This window comes from Scardinius erythrophthalmus (assembly GCF_964197995.2).
Source record: "Scardinius erythrophthalmus genome assembly, chromosome: 25".
Classification (NCBI taxonomy): domain Eukaryota; kingdom Metazoa; phylum Chordata; class Actinopteri; order Cypriniformes; family Leuciscidae; genus Scardinius; species Scardinius erythrophthalmus.
This window is the reverse complement of record NC_138245.1, coordinates 23,837,212-23,857,789: the sequence shown is the minus strand read 5'-3', so window position 1 is coordinate 23,857,789 and position 20,578 is coordinate 23,837,212. Positions and strand designations below refer to the sequence as shown.

The 20,578-nt window shown below is 36.5% G+C and overlaps 1 protein-coding gene across 1 annotated transcript in view; it reads right to left on the bottom strand.

Annotated features, from left to right (window-relative positions):
* nhsb (Nance-Horan syndrome b (congenital cataracts and dental anomalies)) overlaps window positions 1-18,462 on the bottom strand; it is a gene marked incomplete at both ends in the record, with an annotated part of 59,726 nt that extends 41,264 nt beyond the window's left edge. Inside the window, one exon of the mRNA XM_081357762.1 lies at window positions 18,183-18,462. Within this exon, the coding sequence (XP_081213888.1) occupies window positions 18,183-18,462 (280 nt within the window). The remainder of the gene's footprint in view (window positions 1-18,182) is intronic.
* Window positions 18,463-20,578: the final 2,116 nt, after the last annotated feature.

The window sequence follows — 20,578 nt, the reverse complement described above, 5'->3', positions numbered from 1 at the left end:
AAAATCTATTGAATGAGTAAACTAGAAAGACAAAACACGTGCAAATGATAACCTTTCACTCTACTGCGGTTAAACTTGCAATTGATCCGCGAATCACATGCGTGCTGAACCGTGGGACCTGGTCCGTACGGATCACGGATCAACAACGATCCGTTTAACCCCTAATATATACTTTTGCACACACAATGACACACACTAGTGAAGGGGGGGGAACCCAGTGGAAATTACAAGGCAAGTTAATTGCAGTTTGGCACATCTGTAATTATTCAACTGAGTAAAAATAGTCGCCTTCAATTACTTGATCATAGAGTGGATGTAGATCTGGTTCTATCAGACAAATGAGGCTTCTGTATTCATGCTCTAATTTGTAATTGGTATATTTCATTCAGTATCTCTTTTTTGGATCTTGATCCTCGTGTATAAGGTTCAGTGTGAGAGTGTTTTAACACTGTCTAGTGGAGCAGCTGCACTAGCCTGCAGCCCCGCAGCACGCCACTACTGCTGTCAGCACACGACACATCAGCCCACTCAGCAGACCACACAAAAATAAACTCATACAGACTGATCTAGGGCCAGATGTCTCGGACCAAATCCTTTCCTTAAGAATTATCAGACAAACCGCTCATCTAATCACTGATCAGTGACAAAAGGCCACACGAGTCTCTTAACAACCACACAATGATGCCAAATCCACACAAGATGAAGTCCATGTGGGCCAGTAACTGAAAGACTGTAGGTCTAAACCCCATAGAGAGCGATTTGTACATTTTAACCTTTGTGTCCTCGAGCAAGGTATACCGCCGTTGCTCCAAGAGTAATATCCCTGCATTATATACACAACTCTCCAGAATAGATTGTTACTGGTCTCTTTCTAAAATAAAATAAAATAAAATAAAATAAAATAAAATAAAATAAAATAAAATAAAATAAAATAAAATAAAATAAAATGTAGGAATTTATTTTGTGATAAGATGAATAATCACTTACATACTGTTCAAAAGTTTTGGGTTGATAATATATATATATATTTGATGCTCACCAAGGCTGCAATTATTTGATCAAAGATAAAACTAAATGTAATTTATCCTGTGGTGGTAAAGCTGATATGTATTTTAAAGCAGCCGTTACTCCAGTGTCACATGAACATTAAAAAAAATCATTCTTATATGCTAATTTAGTGCTCAAAAAACATTTCTTATTTTTATCAATATGGAAATTATTTTTTTAGGATCCCTTGACAAATAGAAAGTTCAAAAGAACGTCATTTATTTGAAATAATTTTGTCATTTTTAAATAACTTTACTGTCACTCTGATCAACTTGCTGAATAAAAGTGCTAATTTCGTTAACAAACTTTTGAACAATAGAGTAAATGTACTATAAATTCATGGTGCATCAACAACCAGTATCCGGTTTTCTCTGACATCTTCCACCCTTTTGGAGCATTTGATGAATAAATCTGAGGACATTTGAGGACATGTAAATAAATAAATAAATAAATAAACCCATAATCCATACTGACTCGTGGGCAGGGGGTGTTTGGACTGCACACTTCAACATCCTGGCTGGAGATTGCTTTAATTTGTTCCCCAGTAATGGAGTAATAGCAGTTAATTCCTGAACTAATGAGCCCGGCTTTGCGCTTTGCTTTTTGTGTCTGTTCTGCTTAAGCCGCTCCTAATCTGTTCATGCTGATATCCCTATATCTGTCCAGATATGATTTCAACATCATGTGACCCTCCAGGGTGTCTCTTTCAGGAACAGTATGGGCAGCTGTCCTTCAGACTGGGGAAAAAAGCACTGTAAGATGCTTACCAAAGGCAATCTGTTGAGAGAATGGTGTGGTTTAAGACCACACACACAAACACACACACAAACCACACACATACACGTACACCTATGGACTACAGATGGGGTCTAATGTCTAATTCTATCATCAACACTAGACAAACAACTTACCTATACAGATTTTTCTCCTGAAACCTGAGGAGCGAGGAGAAAAGACACAAGGGATTTGTTATAAATCAAATAAACTGCCATTCCATTCGTGTTCCATTCAAAATGTGTGGTAAAAAACAATTACAATACCACAGGTTGGCATGAACGTTCCTGGCAGATATAGAACAGATGCCATATTTTGGTACCATGTTTTTAGTCACACCCTATAATGCAGTGCTGTACTGGAGTGCAGAGTTTTTTTGGACATGGTCAAAACTTGCACAGATTTATTCCCTAAGGCTCTTAAAGTCACACATAAAACAAAACTCTGCTTAGAACTATTACATAAGACAGAGTTGTTTTTCTGGCTCACTCTCGATTCTCAAAGTGGCATGTGTTTTTTGTTAAGGGATAAAAATAGCAAACGAAAGCTTGCCCAGCCCCAAAGAAAAATAGTTTTTAGTGGACGGTAAATCACATTCAAATATGAATATTTAATTGTAGATACAGCTGTCATCTCTGTTTATAATATGATATAATATAATAATTTACTACAGCATTAAAGTGTCATTCAAAATGTAAAAATCCCACAACAACTATTTAAATGTAAGAAGTCAGTTGTCCACAGTAATTCATAGTAATTGTTTTATCTTGCATATTGCCTGGAGTCATTATCAAAATATTATTCATAAAAAAAACAGCAATAAAAAAAGTTGACAGAGCAAATAATAATGAAATGAGAGGTCAGTTGTCCATACAATGTAACAGCATTACGGCATAGTGAGTGACTCCTATTGATCCATTCCTGGAGTAGATTAAAGATGACTCAAATACAACAGCCCTGTTTAGAGTTACAGCTTTGATACACTGTCATCATCATCATCACAGCCCTCTCTCATTTCTCTCCCTCTGTCTGTCTGTTTTAATTACGGCTATTCCCTCTGTTGTGACTCAATCAGCCAAGTTTTTCCTCTCTGTTTTCCCTCACTCTCTCTCTCTGTGAGACCGACCCATCTCTTGCAGCACGAGCAGCCAAACAAACACTTCTCCTTCTGTTCCTCTGACACAGAAGAGCATTTCCTTCAGTCAATGAGATAGGATTCCCACTGATTTTTGTATGCCACTACAGCAGCACCAATGGAATCGCAAAAATAACTGTTATCTAACAGGTTTCACAAATACTTTTACTGGCCCTTCTTTTGCGAGCGCCCCTCGGTCTTCCATTGTTCAGACAAACTAGTCAATTCCAAAGTACACAGCTTATTAGTTAGTCATAAATTTACACTATTCTAAAGGGGAGGTCACAGTACACATTTCGTTCCATTGACTTCCATTCATACGCATGCAAATGCGTCAGACCAGAAACGCAAAGTTTCGCATTTCGCTGCTTTCCAAAGTTCAAGTTTGGTGAACTATGACTTGCGAATTCGCATCACGTGAAGACATGTGATCAGTAGAAGATAAATAAGTCATGGCATGACCTCTGGGCTGAATTAAAAGAACGTATTACAATTTGTTATATTTAGAATTCATGTTTAAAAAAAAGACGCTGCAGAGTTTGACGTCATATCATGGCGTTACAAAGTGTCAGTAGAAATTTTGTGTGCACAAAGTCTAGTGTGACTGCGGCCGAAATTACGGCCGAAGTTTGCCCAACGTCAAAAAACAGAGCAATTCTTAGAAAGACACTAAGAAAAGTCAGTAAAAATACTAGACTTAACAGAAAATATGCTGGTCATTTTCTCCCAGGACTATTCATTTTTGTATTGCCTTCAGAAATGATGACAGACAAGTCTCTCACTGTTTGCGGAGCATAGCAGTGCTCAGTCTGGGCAGATCGCCAACTAAAGTCAAACTGCAGTTTAACCCATCCATACATCCAGTGAATTGAGAGAGGTGGTTAATGATTTCCCAAGGTGTCCTTTTGAGGTCTGAAAAATTCCCCAAATTCTTGAGCATTGCTACATGCCATAAAAATAAATTTATTGAGTATGGCGTCAGACATTCCGGAGTAATCTGACAGAAAATCATCAAAGAGCTAATATAAGGACATATCAACATAAATCTGTCTCTCTCTAGCTGTGTATCTATGAGGAGAAAGGGAAAAAATGAGAGAAGCATAGCTCATCCTCATCCAGTTGAGTTCACACGTATGAATTCTGCTTATTTCATCATCATAGCTGCGTGATCAAAGGTATGCCGAAATTACTGGCAGGCAGAAAACTTGATTTAGTCTGAACATAAAGGAAAGAAGAACCCAAGCAGGCCCATGCCAGAAGCTTCCCCTCTGTCTGAACTAACACGATATCTTATCATGGAGTTCATTGAGAAGATCATGCTGTTTTGCAATCCAGAGTAAAGTATATACTTTAGTGATATTCACTCACACAACTTGGAGTAATGATAAAAGTTGTTCTCTGTGCAAAAAGGACAGAGAAAGCTAGCAACTATTGTATTATTATGACACAAGCAGGATGGCACCATCGTGCTTGTGTCATAATAAACAGGTTTTTCATCGCTGTCAGACGATATGATGCATTTCATCCAGAACTCTTTTTGTTCTCCGTGTTGTGTTTACTGTAGCTGTTTGTCTCAGTAAACACTCTATTGTATGATTCAATCGTGAATCCATTCAGACATTTTCGCTAAAGGCGAAGAGCGATCATCCCATCTCGAAAAAGTGACTCAATGCGCAAACAGTCGATGCATTTATCCCCGTTTGACTGATTAATTGAAAAGAACCGACTCAAAAGAGTGTTTCATTCGTGAATCAGTTTAATTCTAAGCAGCAGAAAGAAAATACGGATACACGATTTATCCTAAATTGCTGAAATTTTGGGAAGGAAAATGTTTTCAGGGTGGTATAAGGTATAAGGCATTCTCACCAGACATGGAATTATCAGTAAAAAAAAAAATAGACGCTCATGGCAGAACGCACTACAGTCTCGCCGCCCTCGTGTGGGAAAAAGAAATACGTTTGCTGCCATTTCTGTCATTAGAATGATTTAATATGATGTTACTTTTCTTCTTTTAGCTGAGGACTGGTTAAGTTGTGCATCAGCTTTAGCTAGCTATACCCTTCACGTCTGTTGCATGACACAACCATTTTATAGATAAATAAAAACATTTTAGATATGACATAGGATATTATTTAATCCCTTTATGAATCAATTTTCAGAGTGGTTTATTTTCAGAAATGTCATCCTACCACTATACCAACAAGGCCACTTGTACAGAAAACAAACAAAAGCTGAGATTACAAATATTTTTCCACCATAATGGTGTAGTTACAGCATCTACTACCAGCAGGGGATAACTGGTCAAACATTGGTTTAGACTGTCACTTCCCATCTCAGTTAGCCCGTTAAAAGTGGGACATGACCTAAAATGTAAAATTGAACTATTGCTGCGATTGCTTCAGAAAGCAACCCAAAACTGAACACAAACAGCCTTATAGTTGAGTTATGGTGACAATCCCCAACTGAGAAATGGTTCTGTCCATTTATATTTTATCATAAGACATATTTGAGGAAACTGAATGATAATTTCTGACTGTGCCGAATAGCCCATAAGAGGACAAGGAGTCTTCAGATGTCTGGTGCATTTTGATAAAACAGTGTATTTCACTGAACAATTTCAAGTTCATACTTACATATAATTAAAAAGAGTAAAGGTTATGCGTATTTGGGACGCTGTCCGAGGGGAGGGCTTCGAGCTCTGAATTTGGTCCAAACCTAGTACTCCCCCTATTCCAGGTTGGGATAGGAGTAGATAGAGTTGAGGAGGGATACTGGAAAACTGTCATGAAGCAGAGGTAAGTCTGCTGTATATAATATCTTATCTCAATAATTGAATTTGGTTACATATCCGAACATGCTCCTCCCGCACTTTAATAAAACATAAAACAGTTTTGTAGATATGACTGAATTGGATTATACCTGATAATTATGTTATCTAAGTCTATGCAAACAATCATTTTTGTTTTTTCAAGTGCCTCACTCTTTCAGTCTGATCAAAATGGTGACTGTTTCTTGGTCCATATGACCAAGGCTAACATACTTTTCCCCCATTTACTAGTTTGACTGTTTCTCAGCTCAACCTTTATTTCTGAGGCTTTGTTTTAAGAGGATGCAGTTTTCTTTTCCATCACCATGAACAGTTCTCAGACAGGCCTCATAGCCTTGATGTGTCTGCAGTGAAAATCAAAGTGCATTAAACATTAAAAGTACTGTCAAACTCAGAAGTAGACCAACTCTATGGGAAAAGTAGAGCACTGAGAAGGCTAGAAGGCAGAAGGCAAAAAATGTAGACTCTATGATCCTTGTTGTGCTCTTCTATTCGCCTGCATACTTAAATATGTAAATATGTATTTGAACTGATTTTAATTGTTTATAACAGAAAAACAAAATGATAGGACTATTGTTCTGTCTCAAAACCCAGGGAACCTAATCCCAGAATGCATCGCAACAAGCATAGTTAAAAAATAAATACAAGATGGCAAAGAAATGCGGATTATTATGGAAGCTTGTTTCCGCCACAAAATAAAAAAAATAAAAGATAATTGCGACTTTTTATCTCACAATTGCGAGTTTACATCTCGCAATTCTGACTTTATTTCTCAGAATTGCGAGATATAAAGTCAGAATTGCGTGAAATAAAGTCAGAATTCTGAGATATAAAGTCAGAATTGCGAGATATAAAGTCGCAATTGCGTGTTATAAAGTCAGAATTCTGACTTTTTTTCTCGCAATTGCGACTTTATATCACGCAATTCTGACTTTATATCTCAGAATTCTGACTTTATATCACGCAATTCTGACTTTATAACACATAATTACGAGTTTATATCTCGCAATTCTGACATCTTTTCTCAGAATTGTTAGATATAATGTCCAATTCTAAGGGGGAAAAAAAGACGAACTTTTTTTTTTTTTTTTTACCTCAGAATAGTTTATTATGCGTGAATTGCGTGATATAAAGTCGCAATTGCGAGAAAAAAAGTCAGAATTCTGACTTTATAACACGCAATTGTGACTTTATTTCACGCAATTCTGACTTTATATCTCGCAATTCTGACTTTATAACATGCAATTGCGACTTTAAAACACGCAATTCTGACTTTATATCTCGCAATTCTGAGAAATAAAGTCAGAATTGCGAGATGTAAACTCCCAATTGTGAGATAAAAAGTCGCAATTATCTTTTTTTTATTTTTATTTTGTGGCGGAAACAAGCTTCCATAGATTATAATATACTTCACTGTAAAAAAAAATATCGTTTGTTTAACTTAAAGTAAGTAACCTGGTTGCCTTAAAATTTTGAGTTAATACAATGAAAGAGATTAAAAGATTGTTATCTGAACCATGCACATGAATTATCTAAGTTGATTTGACAAAAGAAAAAATGTTTTGTTAGCTTGGGTAGTTTCTGAAATCTGTCCTTTGTAGGATTTGAATGAAACTTAAAGGGTTAGTTCACCCAAAAATTAAAATTCTGTCAGTAATTACTCACCCTCATGTTGTTCCAACCCCGTAAGACTTTCGATTACATAGAAACCTAAGAAGGAGTGAGCCAGCACTCAGATTTCATCAAAAATATCTTAATTTGGGTTCTGAAGATGAACGAAAGTCTTACGGGGTTGGAACAACACAAGGGTGAGTAATTACTGACAGAATTTTCATTTTTGGGTGAATTAACCCTTTAAAACATAATCCTGAAATATACAAGAACAGTGATGCTTTGCTGCAAATAGTAGGGGCAAGTACCTTGCCAGAGAGCGACGACACCTGCCTCTAACCCACACACACAGGTGCTGTCTGACTTCAGTACATGTCTGTGCTCGCTGCTCTTTATGCTGTTCTTTTTAGGATGGGGGTACTATAGGATGTGGGGGAGGGGTTTCTGCTCAGAACATGCCGGGACAAATAGCGAATGGCATCTTTTTTTAGATTAAAACACTGTGGTCTTGATGGACAAACAATCCATTGGTTTAATTTTGTCTTGACGGAGTATCAGTGAAAGCTGGAAGATCCACTCTGCTCCACATCCCTTTTATTTTAACGCTACGTAGTCTGTACTACTTCTCTCAAAAGCAACCTATACAATTAGTTTATGAATATTTAATGGCAATAAAAGAAACAAAGATTCTCGCTGGACCTGCTGGTCTTACAAATTATTCATGAGGTCAGGACTTAAACTCTGTCGTTAACCAGATGTTTAAATGAGTGAGAGCATGGGATAACACTTATACAATAAAATATAAGGGATAATTAATGCGATGCAAAGTGGAGGGTAGTTGCCTCTGCGGAGTGCATACAAATCGTTTAATGCACAGTTAGCCGTGGATTATCCCGCTTATACCATGGTCATTTGCCAGCATTGACGACTTAAAAGCTGTCATTTAGATCATTTACAGCTCGTTAGATCTAGCATTCTGCCCGCTTTGAATCAGCAGTGCATAAGATTACATTTATTCGAATTAAGGAATTATAGCATTATATGTCATATTCCATAGAATTATTGTCATACATATTTCTTTGATGGATAGAAAGTAAAAAAAAAAAAAAAACAGCATTTATGTGGTTATGTACTCTGAAGTTTTGACTGTTGAACAAAATAATTTGTTGTAACAATGTAGTCTTTACTCTCAATTTTGATCAAAAGATTAAAAGTAATAATTACTTCTAAAGGAACATTGCACCCCAAACTATGTGTGTGATACATACATATATACATATATATATATATGTGTGTGTGTGTGTGTGTGTGTGTGTGTGTGTGTGTGTGTGTGTGTGTGTGTGTGTGTGTGTGTGTGTGTGTATTACAGAGATGAGCCTGACATTTCTAAGAAAAATACTGCAGGGCCAACCAGAGGTACATGTCAGCATAAACTCTTGATAGTAACACAAAGCACCCATTAGACCATAAATATTATATTTTTTCCCTCTTCCACTTCCTTTGAACCTACCTAATACTTCATTTTGAGCTTATATTTGAAGTAAATTATAACCTGAGAGTGTCATTTGCTCTTTGTGTGAACTAAATTACCTGAAAGGAAGTAGTATAACACTCTTTACCATTCCATTGTGTTAGCCCCTATGTTAGAGACGGCCCAGCCCTGAGGCAAAGAGATACAACTCAAATATCTTCTCAACCAAGCATTAGAAACAAAAAAACTGTTCTATTGCGTGAGGAAAATCAGGAATTCTCATCTTACTTTGAAGCTGTTTATATAAGGTTGCAACTTGTAACATAGAAAAATCATTGAATACATACACGATTTGCACATAAAACACATTGCACTTTTACTACGTTTAAAGTTAGTGTGCTTGGCATGAAGTTTGCCACTCTTGCACTCAGGAATGACTCCTGCAGTCAAGCAAATGATTGGCATATGTTTTTACATAAATGCCACCAGTTGAAGTAAAGGTTCCTTTTTAATTAAAGATTCTCTCTATAGAAAAGAACAGCTTCGTTTCACTAAAGTCCAGAAATAATGAATAATTGGTTTTCATTTTGTTTCTTTTTCTCAATAACCTATAGGCCTATGTGTAAATGGGTGTATATATATTTACTAAAGTGTAGGCCATGCATTTAACTCATTTCTTGCCATATTCTCCACATTCCACAAAGCATCTAAATGTTTTGTGCTACATTTGGGATTCCAACATATACTACGCAGTTTATATAAAAAGATAAAACGCAGTTTTATCAAACTGTAGCATGTTAGATCAAACATCAGATGAAACCTTCAAAACATCAAAAGTAAAAGCATGCATATCCTTATTTTGACCTGAGGCAATGCACAAGAGCTCACGGTAGACTTGCTCTCTAAGACTGTGTGTGTGCAAATGGTGGGCAAACGAGTATTTAAACTATGGGCTGCAGCACTCTCTGAATCTGACCAATCAGAACTGAGCACACAGTGGCCCGGAGCTGAGAGGATGATGTGCTGTACATAGCTACTTTAATTCCAGGCCACTGAGACTCATTTATGTATGATACTTATCAAAACGGAACAAGACAGAGAGCCCTCGACCTATTATAAGACAAACAGAGAATGGAGGAAGTGTGTGCTAAGTGTGTTTTCTGGCTTGCAAGTGTTTGCCTGTGTCTTTTACTATGTATTTCCATTTACATGTATTTTTGTATGTACAAACAAACAAAATCATTTTCTGTTCATGGGTACTATATGCACTATGTGTTAGGGTGGGGGGTGGGGTGGGGGTCTAAAGCTACAGGACAATGAATTTGGCTCCAGGGGCTCTTAGAGCAAAGAGAGTAGATTCTGCAGTGGGCTCTGTTAAAAGGTTAGAGCCCCTCTCCCTCAGGCTTCTGTTACTATTCTGCTGGTATGGAATATATATATATTCTGTCAAAAGATTAATCGCGATTAATCGCATCCAAAATAAAAGTTTGTGTTTACATAATATATGTGTGTGTACTGTGTATAATTATTTTGAATATATAAATACACACACATGCATGTATATATTTAATAAATATTGGCATACATATACTGTATATATTTATATATAATTTATATTATATATAAATATACATTTTTTATATAAAAATTAGAAATTTTTCTTAAATATATACAAGCATGTGTGTGTATTTATATATACAAATTTAATTATACACAGTACACACACATATATTATTTAAACACAAACTTTTATTTTGGATGCGATTAATCGCGATTAATCTTTTGACAGCCCTAATATATAAATATATATATATATATATATATATATATATATAATACATGTATTTTTTAAATGTCTTTTTCTAAACATTTAATGTCTTAAATGTTTAAAATGTCTTATTTTTTACACCATGATTGAACAAATACACACATTATATATATATATATATATATATTTGTATATGTATATATAAACTATTGTTAACGTATAATAAATGCTTAAAACATTTTTTTTTTGCTCATTTGTTTATGCAAATACCAATGTTAACAAACAAGACCTTATTATAAAGTGTTGCCATATTTTTAAATGCCATTTCTATTTTCACAGTTTTTTTTTTTTTTTAAGAATAGCAACAATTATTGCAAGAATTATGATTAAAACGATTCAACCTCAGAGGTTTCCTCAGATCATACATACGCAATGCAGTTTTCAACAGTACAAAGTTGAGGCTGTTTCTGTTTTAGACACATTGATGAGGGTGTTAAGCGTAACAAGTCAAAACTGTTTCTCCAGTCGCTACGAGTCGACTTTTCTCAGTCTGATGTCTTTCCCTTCATTAGTAAAACCTGCAAACGGCTGTATGCTCTGGGAGAGATCTTGTCTAATTAAACAGGTCCGGGGCCAGGCAAGGTAATCTCTACCCATCCTCGCTGGGGAGGCCAGATCACAGGCCTTCTCACTTCCAGGATGGAAGGAGTAAAGCGTCCCAGAATGGATTAGATCCAAGACTAGACACAATGCTGTGTGAGGTACTGTAGCTGTTTTTGTTCTGTGCTGTTATGCAATGTGATGTATTGACATATGTACTCAAATATTTCAAGAATGAGTATCTCTTATTAAAGGGATAGTTCACCCAAAAATGAAAATTCTGTCATTAATTACTCACCCTCATGTCGTTCCAAACCCGTAAGACCTTCGTTCATCTTCGGAACACAAATTAAGATATTTTTGATGAAATCCGAGAGCTTTCTGATCCCACATAGACTGCAACGTCATTGCCACTTTCAAGGCACAGAAAGGTAGTTGACATTGTTGAAATCGTTCGTGACTACAGCGGTTCAACCTTAATTTTATGAAGCAACAAGAATCGATTTTGTGTGCAAAAAAACAAACAAAAATAACGACTTTATTCAACAAATTCTGCACTGTGTTTACAACATGAACAGCATCAGACACCGACACAGAAGAGAAGAAATTGTTGAATAAAGTCGTTGTTTTTGTTTTTTTGTGCACAAAAAGTATTCTTGTTTGGAACGACATGAGGATGAGTAATCAATGACAGAATTTTCATTTTTGGCTGAACTATCCCTTTAAAGGTATAGATTATTTGCAGCATTGTCCTCCTGCAGGACCAAGACTAAGGAGCATATATGCAAATACCTCAAAATGTAAGAACAGTTTTATTTTTTTCCAAATAATCAACAACACTATCTGTCAGCTTACACACACACATGCGACATGATTTATATGGACCCCCCTCTCCATATATTGGACATACATTACATCACATTTATTGCACTAGATACCTTAATATCCCACCTCACTATAGCCATTTTAAAACTGTGACAATCACAATAATAACAACAATTCACACAACTGTCACTGTTACAGGATGTTGCACTAGCTATTTTATGACTTTGACTTTGTCTATTGTTTGTAAATTCCATCTGTTTATTGTATGAATTTATTGTCTGTAACATTGAGTTACTGTGCTGTACATATTGTGTTTCTAAATGCATGATGTTTGTAACAAGAATTCTCGGAAACTACATGTAGTAGTTTTAATGTTCTAAGAACTTTAGCTAACATTCTAGCAAGATTCTCTCAAAGTTCACTTCAATGATGTTCTCAAAATGTAAGGAAAAAAACATTTATACCTTGTTCATGGAAGTTTTTTTTCCGTGAACCATGAATTTTTCTTAAAAAAAAAACCTTTATAAAACTGGACGTTTGATCATAACTAAATATAACCATTAGCAAAACGTTCTTAGAACATATTTTTGTTAGCTGGGTATTTAATTAAATGATATAATGATTGTATTCAAAATATAAATTCAAAAGAGTTTTGTAAATTAAAGTTTGGAGCTGTTGGTTCTTCTTGCAAATCATCTAAACCTACTTTAAGATTGTTTCAAATGAAAAATATCTGGAGTGGATCTACAGAGACAAAGGTCACAATTAAAGTTATATGGCCAACTGTCCATTCAAATTCAGGAGGGTGTCGTTCCTGGCACCACACACCATCACTGGAATAACATGACAATACACTGCAATTATGGGATTAGGATCGTTTACACTAATCGAGCCATAAAGGGCTATCGCACGCACAATGAGATAGTTGGAGGCCCCCAGCACAGTTGTTCACGACCAATGTTTTATAATCAAATGCAAGGTAATATTTCTTAATTGTCCATCTTTTCTTAATGCTTTATGTCATAATTAATTCTCTAAACATAAAAACCATGAATCTGAATCTTGAAATTAGGGAAAAAAAGTCAAGCTTCTCAAGAATTTTCCGTCTGTTAAAGAGTGCCAAAATTACAGACTAGCATAAGTTTGTGCTCCTCAAAACTTAAGACAGCAAAATCCCTCGCTTTTAATCTTTTTATTTTGACTGTAAAGTCAGACACAGCAACCAGCTTTAGCATAACACTGTCCTCCTTTAATCACGCGACATACAAACACATTCGTAGACTGTACTCTATCATTGTTGGTAATTAGTTACTTTTATCTACATTAACCAGACTACAGGATAACACCAGGGATGAATCCAACCTTTTTGATGTGGAACAGGCTTTTGGAAATCTTCTGGATTTTGGGCTTTTCTCAGAAATCCACAGTAAGAATCATACAGTATCTGAACGTCTTCAGGTGTTTGATGTTTGAGAAAAATCAAGCCTTTTGGAGGTTAAAGTGAATGTATAATCATCACAATGTTGATTAGAGACATGCCTGAACCCTAACAAATGAAAAAAAAAAATGCATACATGCCTCAATAAAAATAAAAGCTGTTACTGTTGTATTTAATAATAAAAGTGATAAAAGATATTTTTGTAAATATATTTCTGTCATGACAACTCTCAGAGAGTTTGGCATGGTAATGAGTATGACAATGTTAATGTGTTAGTCTTGGTGGAATAAATGTTGATGCTGCAGAGCAACACTGCTAATACACACACATAGGGATGCAACGATTATAGATTTTGTTGGTACGATTATAGTCTGAGGAATAATCACGGTTTCACGGTTATCACGATTATTTTGCATTCATTAATTTCACAACACTATTAGTTTATAAAATCACACGAAAACTCCTTATATTTTAAAGTGTTATTTATTGCTGCTCAGCAACCAAATAATACACCACAAAATAATAATACAAACAAACAAGTCCATTTCTCTCTTTGGAATTAAAGAAAAGTGAAAAAAAAAAAAGATTTTTGACTTACTTTAACACTGAAAATAAATAACAATAAAAATAAAAATAGCCTTTTGAACTAGTTCATAGTTCTTTTTTTTCCATGCTTTTTTTTTTCATTTTTCAAAATGATTGCCACAGCCCATTGAACCACAGACAATTATTTTATCAGTTTTAACACTGAAGCTATGCGTCAGATGTTTGTTTCCCATCCTCACCGACCTTGTCATAAAACTGGTTTAAATACGACGACTCCTTGCTGCTTTTTGTTTTGATTTAACGTAAGTGATGAGTCGTTCATGAACGATCCATTCATTGCGCCTGTCACGTGACAAATGAACGAAAGACTCTGAAGGTAAAGTAATTATTGATGTTTCCTGTAAACGATTTTTGACGGCATTATAATGATTTCTTAATTCAGAATATGATAAAGATTGCAGAGGTGGATATGTTCTGGGAATTTTGCAGTTAATAGTATAACATTTAAAGCCCCTTAAATGAACGAAATGACTCGAAAAAAGATTTGTTCATTTTGATGAACGAGATCGAACAAGAGAATCAGTAGTGGCTGGTGTTGCCAGATTGGGTGTTTTTTCCCGCTACATATTAAGGGCGGTTTATGGTGTGTTTTAGCTGTGTTTTCGCCTGGAAGGCTCTTTAGAAATCTGGCACTCTATTGAAGGAAGTTAAACTGAGAGCGCGGCGTTCACAGACCAGAATGGACGAGTTCACAGTAACGTTCATCAGGCAGTAATACAGTACGTTCAGTTCACGTTCGCCCAAAATATGAACTAGTTCCGTGCTCCATGTCTCATAAGCTCTTATAATGTTTTCATTTTGCGCAAGATGCAACATTTCCGTTCCGTGAAACACAAACGCGGTGTTGTGGAGCCTTTACGATTAGTTAACCGTGACGAATTAAAGCGCGGTTAATAGTGAAATCGGTTAATCGTTGCATCCCTACACACACTACACACTGTTGTGAGCAAGTAAGACATGCTGCTGCTGAACAAGCATACATGAATCACCCCCATAGCAGATCTTTACAGGTGGAGCTGGGGAAGCTCATTTTCTGTGTCCCAATTCAGAGGCTGCATTCGAAGGCCGATTGCCTCACCGCAATGTAACGAAGTTGCTAGACGACAAGAACAATCCTACATAGGCTAAACCGTTAACAACGCTCAGTCCAACCTTCGTGGCCTTCGAAGGATGCAGCCTTTGAATTGGGCCCTGTCCCAAATGGCATACGAGTCCGCATTAGTGATGTAATGCCGCTTTGACTGTCGGGAAGAAGTCTGCTGTGGATCATCGAGGGCGCATATCGACCACAAAGGGGGCGCTCACGCTCTTTTTAGATAATTAAAAGACAACTGGGCACCCTACAGTCTTGTGGATGTAACATACACACACACGTGGGAGCCATTGTAAGTCCACAAGACCAAAAGTGCATGAGTGTGCCATTTGGGACAGTGCATGACTACAACGGAAACCCTATAGAATGATGTAATTGTAAACAGATTGGGTTAAGGAATAATGAGCCTGCATGCGCCATCTAGAGTTTCATCTTTGTATTATTTCATCAGAGCTACTTGACAAAACACAGCTAAAAAAAAGTTTTTGCTAACGTTCCAATTAAGTTGTGCAAACATTATTTCTAATAGTTCTCGGAACATTCAAACCATCCAGTTTTTAAAATGTATTAAAAAAAATGTCTTAGTTATACGAACGTTAAGAGAACATTCCATTTATTGGAACGTTACTTCTGAATGTTCTCTGAACATTCCGAAACAAGTAATAACATTTAAAAAATGTTAGATAAACCTCCAATTAAAACATTTCTAGAATGGTTTAATGAGCAATGTATAAATAGCGTTTTTGTGCGAATGTTTTAAGAACATTATTAAAGACTAGATAGCGTTGAATGATCGTTCTATTAACTTTACTGGAAGAACTCTTCAAGGTTCGGTCACCGTGATTTTGTCAAGTATATATGGAATAACATTCCTGTCCCAAAATTTAGTCCTTACCCTATCCCTACCCCTAAACCTAACCCTACCCATAACTTTTCCCTAAAATCAGAGGGAAATGATAGGTGAATAACACTGAGTCGAAGCACCTCACCCTGGTTCTAAGCCTAAACTTGACTCAAATCTGATTGGTTGATTGGAAAGTTGTTCCAGGATCAACAAAGATGTTGATCCAGGAACATGTGGTACTTGGTGAAATCACATTCACCTCAAGGTTCACCCTTCATGACTAGCCAGAACCTTAGCCAAAGTTTTGAGAATGTTCCCTTTTAGCTGGGAACAAGGCTAACATTTTAATCAATGGTCAAATCAGTTTGACATTCATTTCCAATGTCATATGGATATTTTTAGTTTGGTGCTCTTATAAACTCCGATGGCACATAAAACAGGAACCCCCTGCCATCAAATGATAAGTGGATCAATCAAAGCAAAGCTCATATCTGAAATGTCCTTTAATTCCTGCCAAGAAGAAAACATTGTATTATCCTGCAGGGGAGGATGTCAGTCTACCCAGGTACGCCAATAAACCCAGACACACTGCCAGCTTTACCTCATTCTGCCAAGCTACAAGGGCATGACATGCTCTGAACTCAGCAACATGACAAATAACAACGAGTCCTCCAAAATGCACACTGATTCTGTAAGGAGCAGAGGAGCTGTAGGGGTGAAGTAGTTTTGGTCCGATGGTAATAATCACTCAGGGAGAAACAGATTATTTCAGCAGGTCCTAGCTTGACCTACATGGCTTAATCTTTTTTTGGGTCAAATCAGTTTATTCCTGGACGTAACCAGGTTCAAAACACGTCGCAAGGCACTGGCAGGAATGAAACGATATTCAAACTCATTGCAAACGTCTGTTAATGTGCTAGTTTGAAGTTTCCATTTGCCTCAAAGCAGAGGGGGAAATCTCCATCTTTCTAGTGCAGTGTTCATGCTCTGGGTTTAGCCCCACTGCAGCTTAACATCCGCTTATAATTAAAGCTATACAGCAGCACCCAGTGCTGAGGCTATGATCCACATGAGGCTATGATCTCCTCAGAGGCTTGACAAGGGCGCTGAGGCTGTAGCATTTTATTTCAAAGAAGGGGCCTGGTTTCATCTGCCCATGCATTTGAAATGATGTAAGAGGAGGGTTTTTAAATCACATATTTTATGGATATCCCTCTTTCACTATCCTTTTTGGACATTTCTTCATGGATATGAGGTGGATGTTGCTTTGCATTTAATGCTGCATCCAAACAACTGGGGTATTTATTTTCTCTCCACACCCTTAATATCCAGCAACCTGGAAGTTTGATGTAAAATGCATAATTTTCTCAGATAATAGCCACTGTTTAAGTGTGGGCGACAAGGATATCTCGTCTCGTCGTGTTTACATGTCACATCACCGATAACCTTTAGGTTAGATTTATCTTTTGCATATAATTCTGTTGTACTAGCTGGATGGGTGCAGTGTCAGTTTAATATGACACAAGGACATAATAGTCTATTTTATATCGGCTTTATAATAGGATTGTGAAAAATTGAACATAATAAAAAAATTTTTTTAGCGCATGGCAGATGTGATTATGCAATTATGCGTTTTAAACGAAGACACTATATAATTCTTATTATGATCGAAAAATTACTAAAATAAATTTTAATTAAATAAAAACCATGTCATACCTGCAGAGATAGCTGTTGCGTTTACCTATTTTAATAAGCAGTGGAATTGAAATAGCCATGGCACCTACACGCCCCTCTCTCCAAACAGCTGCTGAAAATGACCAACAGTCTCCTTATGTCTTAAAAATCTTAACGATCACACATATAAACTATAAAAAATAATATGCAGAAGTGGGTTACTGTGTGGCAAGACGTTTTTCGATTCGCAGCGAAAAGCGCACCCGGTCACGGTGCAGGTGTTGGTTATACGCATACAGGCGTGTGACACATTATAATTTGCTCGGCAAAGCTTCGAGGCAGTGTCTACATGTGACTTGATACATATAACCAACATACTCATTCATTCTTTTCCAATAATTTAAAAAACACCCCACTTTCATGTGTAAAATCACCAAGCCATTTAATTTACGCGTAATGGTTTACTTACGCACAGCCTCCAGTTTTGGATCCAGCGCACTGGCGGTTTGCTGGATTTTGCCTATTTTGTTCTGCAAAGCCCAAACCCGTTGGTTTGTGGAGATTATTTCGTTCTCAAGCTCCTGAAATAAGGAGCAGGCGTGTTTGGACAGGTCGGAGAGCTGCCGCAGGGTCCGGGATAGAGCCACATTGGTGATAGAGCACAGATCCTCGAACAGTAACCCTTCATCATTAGGGATGGGATGTCTGCACAGCAGCTGGGGCTCAACGATCCGTTTGGCAAAAGGCATTTTTCAGTAGGTAAATGCAAATCCCCCATAAATGAGTAAATCAACTAATCCAACAGAAGATTCTGGTGCCTGTCAAGCAAAAATCCACGAATCCTCCGCGCAACCCGCCATCACTTCAGCTCTCCCGTTAGAGGAGCTCACACAAGGGATGGAGGTTTCTCAGTGAAAATCTCTGCTCCTCCTCTGGTCCTGGATGCTTTTTGGTAGGCTACTGGGTTCTTTCAGGGCTTTGAGGCTGAGGTTGGATTGAGAGAGGCTTTGCAAAAACACGGACTGGTCTACTTGTGCCAGGAGCGGAGAGAAATTACACATTCTACTATGGAGAAGGCGTGCTACTTTAATATTAATTAGGACACGATGACGTCGCCTGGTAGGCGTCCAGTCAGGGGCTTCATTAATATTCACGAGCCAGGCCTTAACCGTATTAGTTTTTAAAAGAAAAATGCTTCCATAGATGATGGTCTAACAGACACTCGTGTATAGCTTTGATTAATTCATCTAGTCAAGCAACCAGTGTTCTAGATAGAAGGTGTTCTTGAAACAATTAGAGACTTGTAATGCATTTTTTGTTTTAACAGCTTTAACTCGATGTCTTTCTGTTGCAGGTAAATTTTACATTTTGCAACCCACCCCTATTCCTTCCTATGTAGACTACTAGTTGTAAAAAAAAATTACATCCCTAAGTCAAAGATTTCTAGTGACTGATCACATCTAAATTTTTTCATTTAGTTTGACGTATTATTTCTCATTGAGCCAATGCTAACAGACTATTGCAACAAGAATTGCACTTGGGCCAATTAAAAAATTTAGATGTGACCAGTCACTAGAAAATTTTGACTTGAAGAGGTTAGAAATTTTTTACAGTATGTAGATATTATTATAACTCAGCAGGCTACTTATATGATTACACTGTAACATGGACACCTTAAAATAAAGTAACCTTATAATGCATTAAAAATATTATTTTCTATTATAATACAATTTCAAAATCATTTGGGAGGGTGGTGGTTATGTATGGTACAGTGATTTCCCAGCTAACGTTCTGGCAAGGTTCACGCAAAGTTATGAACAATTGTCAAAACTTTAGCACAAAAACATTATTGTTCATGGAATGTTTTTTTCTGAAACGTTTAGTTGGATGGTAGTCTTTTTTATCGATCTATTTATATGTATTTATTTTTAAACCACATTTTTAACTCTTTCTGCGTTACAGCACAATATAGACAGTTCAATATCTTTTCAATCTGCTGAAATGAAAAAGTTCATTCACAAACCCTGACTACGTTAATGCTCCATTGTGATTTCCACAAAGGTGACAACGTAAAGTATCCGTGCCTCGTTTTGGAACAGCAAAGGCTGCAGTATTACATCAGCACAGCGGTTTTCCTGTTAGAGGAATCGTTCGGATAAACTTTATCCACTCTTTTGTCAAGGACTTAGAGATGCTTAGGGCTGAAAACACTGTTGTTCAAATACGCAAGGTTAACTGAACAGTGGTAGCCTAGTGGTGTGTATAGATCTGAGAAGTGAATGTGATGACCAAGGAGTTACTCTAACTTTTTCATAATTTAGTCACTATTTTTTTTAAATATAGTCTAAATATGTGTATATCAGCCTCTCGTGGTGAAATCAGTGCAGTGCAGCAACTAAAATTCAAAGGATTCAAAAAGATATCACCATCTGGTGGTCATATTATGCAACTGCGAGAATTGTGATGGCAATATGGTATACGAGGAAGTGTCTTTATCATTATAAAATAAAGAAATCAAATATAGAAAATAAAGATGCAATCTGGTTAAAAGATATTGAGAATAACTTGAATCACAGGCTGGTTTGATAAAACATGGTTGCAAATTGCATTTTAAATACATTTAATATTTAATTAAGTAATTGTACATTTTATTTTTCACAAAATACAAGGATCAAAATTGAAGTAATTTTAAGAACACTGAGAAAATGTATGACAGAAAGAAAGTGTAGTGATTAATCATGACTGTATTAGTTAACATTTAATCATGTTTTGTTAGTGTGCTGGATTTTATCTGACAAAGATTATCTTACTTCAATCCAACCTTTGCTTTAAAACCTCACATGGAAACCATAAAACAGCCACACA